Source organism: Cibotium barometz, chromosome 34 (genome assembly GCF_041138505.1).
Source record: "Cibotium barometz isolate CiBa-2024 chromosome 34, ASM4113850v1, whole genome shotgun sequence".
Taxonomy (NCBI): Eukaryota; Viridiplantae; Streptophyta; class Polypodiopsida; order Cyatheales; family Cibotiaceae; genus Cibotium; species Cibotium barometz.
In genome coordinates, this window is record NC_141079.1 from 2,567,935 (window position 1) to 2,573,213 (window position 5,279).

Sequence of the window (5,279 nt, forward strand, 5' to 3'; positions counted from 1 at the left end):
CATGCACAGATCCTCAGCACTTGGCATACTCCATCAACATATTTTATGCAAAGCCTTCACCTCAAAAGATTTCCACTTCAATATATTCATCCTTGGGCAAAGTCTTGAACTTCAGATTGAGACTATCCCACTTTTCAAGTGCAAGAATTGGTAGCAAACACTCTATCTTCTTTACATTGATGGCAAACTTTCTATATTTATTTTCAAAATGGGCTCGTGCTTGCTCATGCCAATACACCTTCTGCAGGCGTAGCAAAGGAGGTTTGGGCTTTGCATCTTGCTCATCTTTGCGGAGGATGACTAGTTTTGAAGAGAGGAATGTGCACTATTAGCCCATGCTTTTTCTTCAAATGGTTTTCCATCCTCCATCTATTGACCACAAAACTATCATGTATCACTTGCATGACATTGTCATTTAAATGATCCATCTTGTAAGAAAACCTCCACATAAGGCAGGGGGCTTTTGTCATCGACATCAAAATCTTCATTCCATACAAGCCTGGAGCCACCCTTGTCTTCTTCATTGTGTGGCCTTCTTGCCCATTCAAATTGTGGAGAAGCTTCTTTTGTGGTATGGGTTCCAGCTTTGAGGAGTATCAGACACTTGGCTTTGTCGAAAGCGTGACCACATCCACATCCGCTTCATCAAACTTCTCTTTAAGCCATGGGTTGCTCCTCCTAAAAACCCCATTTTCACCATTATGCGCATCAGTGAGCTCATCTACCATAAACTTCCCTTGAAGCCATGGGCCGCTCCTTGACCCTAGCGCATTATCGACATGCACATCAACAGACCGTGTGACTCCAGCATCCTCCTCTTTTTGTGCTTCTGCCACACTCCCAGGTATGATCAATTTAAAGCACTCTGGAGTGGAAACGTTGAGCCCAAAAAAGCATGTCTGGCTTGGCTGGTACTCTATATCAAGAAGGGTGATGGAAATTGTGTGAGATGCAACAAAACTGAGATGACATCCACATATTCTTTCAATGCCCCAAAATTGTCCCTTTTATCAAAAGGTTTGGGGACTACGTGCAAAGTGAAGGCAAATCTTCTTGGACAGCTAAGCCTGGCTGCTCACTGGGTCTATGGACTGTCTTAAGGGCAGAAATCCTTTGGTCCCTATGGCTATATCATCTTGATGGCATTTTCAAGGGTTTCTCGAAATTTTTTTTCATCTTGAAAGAGGCGCTCATCAAAATGGGAGAGAGCTACTTCACAAGCACTCTTCGCCTCCTAGACCCGGTTAAATAGTTAAAGAGCTGGATGACTAAATGCACCCTAGAGAGCCTAGGAGTCAAAAGAGAATTCTTTGTCACAGTAGATCTTCGGTTTATTTTGAAACTCCAATTCTTGTAACTCAATTAGGGATATGGTTCTGAACCACTCCCGTTATAATCGTCTCATTTTTTATCTTTAATATAATTTGCTTTTTATTGAAAAAAAATACAATACTAAGGCCTTCTCTCGACAGGCAAAAAACCTACTTAATCTTTAATATAATTTGCTCTTTATGGAAAAAAAAAATACAACACTAAGGCCTTCTCTCGACAGGCCAAAAAACCTACTTAATTTTTACATGTTTAGTTATAAGCCTTAAAGGAGAACGGCCACTCTAAAACAACCACGAGAGAGAGAGAGAGAGCAGACTACTGTTAGGGGGATGTCGTCCCGCAAAAGGCCTTCATCGTCTCCTTCTCGGAGAAGCGCACAGAAGGCAAAGGCTGTGCAGGGGCTTCGTACAGCATTTGGTGACGTGGAATTCCCTGCTTCGATTATAGACCTCATCGCCCAGCACGTTTCCGGTGAGGCATCTGCTTCTGTTGCACATCCTCCTCCCCCTGTTGCAGATCCTACTGTTGCAGATCCTACTCCCTCTGCCTATGCCCGGCGCAGCACTTGGAAGCAGTATCAATTTCAGGAACGCCCCAGATTCCTTGCATATCGGGGCCCTCTCGGTGCGAGGCCTCCAATTCCTCTTGTCCTTGTACATGAGAGTTTCTCTAGGTTTGCTCTCGACCTTGAGTGCAACAATGCTGAGCTGTCGGAAGACGACTATGCAATGGCCAATGATGTATATGAGATGTTCACGGAAGGGTTTGATGATGAAGTGCAGCAGATGAACGAAGGAAAGCTCTCAAGGCTTTTCGAGTCATACTTGGGTGCAGGGCCTGTCAGGCAGTACAATTCTACAAAGATGGATGGGCTAATGATGATGACATTCACAGATCAACCCTCTCACATAGTTTTTGAGGATAGAACGGATGATGGTTGTAATGGATATTTTGAGGGCCTGGAGATTAGTAGACGGCTCTTCCATGCAATGAGAAACAGGTCACATGGCATATTGGTGCTGAGGGCATGCCCGTATATAATAATCATCGCACTTGTTATGGATAGGAAGGAGAATGTACTGTTGTCGGAGCCTCTGGCACATGCCCCTTTTTGGGGGCGAGAGTACCAAACAGTGCTACAAGGAGCTAAGGCCATGAGGGCGCTGAGAAATTTCTCGCAGAACTATGTTCCTCAGCCAAATATTGATGTGTCTCGTCCTTTCCCTATTGCAGCATGGCAGAATGTGCGTTCTCTCAATGAAAGTGGTTTGGTTTTCTGTGGCACCTCTGAAGGGCAGTGTAAGGTTGCTAAGTTCACTGAGCACTATTCATGCGAAGCTCACGAGGCATGGCATAGAGAGAACTTGGCACCTGAGCTTCTTGAGTGCAGGAATCTTGGCGCTGGGTGGAAATTCGTCACCATGGAGTACCTTTCAAAAGATGCAGGCTGGCATTCTGTTGCAAACGAACCTCCTGATGATAAACTGCGAGAGCTCTTAACAGCGATTCTGGAGAAGGGGCATGGGACTGGGTATGTCCATGGTGATTTCAGGCCTCCTAACCTCCTCATCAATGATGACAAAGAAATCCAGGTTATTGATTTTGAATGGTCAGGCCGTGAAGATGAAGCGCACTACCCAATGAAACTGAATCCAAAACTGCAGTGGGAACCCGCCGCATGCAGAGGTGCGAAGCTAAGAAAGATTCATGATGTATGGCAAGTTAACAACTTCAGTGTGGATCCTGGAGCTTCTACTTCAAGATCTACCTAAGTGTGGTTGCATGTAAAACTCCTAGTACTGTCTTGACAGAACCTTTACATTTTTGGCTGTGAGTGCTGCTTTTTTGGCACTAAGCATATGCAAGCAAGCACAATTTTGTCTTCCATAACAGGAGGGGATGTAAGAAGCTTCCACCAAGAATACCACTTTTTATAGGCAAATGAAAATGAGGAAAGCAGGGAGCTTACCAGTGATAATGCGCATGTACACATTGCAAGACATAATCCTCCCCTTTTAATGAAGTAAGGGGCTGGCTACAAAATTTTGGTTTAGGTGAATATGTGCAGCACTTTGATTGATTTAGAAGTTATTCCTTTGTTGACACGTTTTTTAGATGGCAAGCCTTTTTGATGTTCATGCATGATAGTTCCAAGGTGGGCAAATGGCATTGTATAAGTTTTGAGCAGCACTCACACTTCTACTCGACCTTATGCTCTAAGTTCGTGGTTGTTGGGTGCGGATCCAAGGGTAAATGGACCAATTTTGCAGCGTCACAAAAATCTCTCAGAGATTGTCATATCGCCTAGCATCCTGGTTGCTCTGCAATGCCAGTCTTATTCAGGGAGGAGTGGAGGTGCAAAATTGGTTGTTTTTCCAATTGTAGGCTTCCCCAGTATCTAGATGCATTATCTTGTTTGGACTTGTATGCCTATAAAGAGGGCAATGAATGTTTGGCTTGTTATGTGAACGAGTGCTTTAACATAGGCACCTGCCAAATCCCTCAAGAGCACATTCATGTGATATTCCTCATCCCTCAAGAGCACATTCATGTGATATGCCTCATTCAGCATATCACATGCCTAAGGAAACACACCCACCTTTTAATTGACCTGATACATATCACACTGGGACAGCTTCGTACAGCAGTTATTTTTATCCGCAAAGAGTGCTGGTATCTGATTGATAGCTAAATTGTATCTATGATCTATTATTTGGTAGATATCACAAGTTGTTGAAAGTAGGATCTAAATACAGACAGTTGAAACAACAGGGTTGTGCTGTATCTCATTGGGTATGTTGGGCACATTGGTTTCTAAATAATTTCCTCTGTTCAATATTGTATAGGAAGGATTGCAATGCCCTGTGTTGAGCCAGTGGTTCTCCCATGGCTTTTTATAATAGAACAAGTGCAGTAGCTTTTGATCTTCTTCTCGGTGGACTTGAGAGCCAATGCTGCAAGTGAGTATTCTGTTTTGAGGGACACGGGGTTGAAAGTAGGAAGGAAACGATCAAAGCCCTTCCGTCCACTTGATGGTTCTGGTGTTGGAGATTTGCCAGGCAACTGTTGTGGGCCTGTGGATGCAGGACACACCATGCACAGTTTGAAGTGTGAAGTCATGTTGTATCATTATCATGTTTGTATCATCAGCAGTTATGTGGCATGCTTGTGACTTTGAAGGCCTGTGTTTTCATACTCTTCTGATGTGCTGTTTTGATATGTTGGTGCTATTTTATTTATTTAATGTCTTCTCCTTTTCTGGCACATTGATCGCCTTTTCGAGGAAGGTGGAGTCTAGAATCTGATTGTGGCTGCTTTCTGCTATTTCAGTCGAAGCATTTATTTGCCAAGATGTTTTTGGACTGTTCATGCGCTTGCCGTCATCCAGGTGTTTTTGGACTGTTCATGCGCTTGCTGTCATCCAGGTATTTTGGTCAAAAAAGATTATTGGAAAGAGCAGACTGATTTGGCTGAGTCATGGGCTGTGGGTGTTTTCGTAGTACGTCTTCGTTTAACAACTGTGCATGCACATGCATATGATGTGGAGCTAACATGCTGGTTGGTAACATGGGTTGGGATTCGGGACGGGAATATGCTGCCATCCCCCACCATCCCCAGGTCGGAAAATAGTCATCCCGTGTGACTATGGGAACATGAGTCATGCTAGTTGGTAACGTGGGTTGCGAGTATATGCCACCATCCCCACCATCCCCAGGTCTGAAAATAGCCACCCATATGACTATGGTGTGCATTTACACTTCTGAACGGTGCATGCACATTAATCTGATGCTGAAATGCAGGCTGTTATGGTGCTAATATTTTAAGTGGATGGTTTGATTGATGTCTTTTTGATAGGACAAACTTGCTTCACCATCGACCGTATGTAGGCTGTTGGGATAAGAATTGCCTTTAGAAGTCTTCAGTTGTGGATATAGAACTTAGCTGTG

The 5,279-nt window shown here is 43.9% G+C and overlaps 1 protein-coding gene across 1 annotated transcript; it reads left to right on the forward strand.

Moving 5' to 3' along the window:
* Positions 1-1,661: 1,661 nt before the first annotated feature.
* On the forward strand, positions 1,662-3,104 carry LOC147618605 (uncharacterized). Its single transcript, XM_086774347.1, has one exon. The coding sequence runs from the start codon at positions 1,662-1,664 to the stop codon at positions 3,102-3,104; it is 1,443 nt and encodes a 480-aa protein (XP_086630473.1).
* The last annotated feature ends 2,175 nt before the right edge of the window (positions 3,105-5,279 follow it).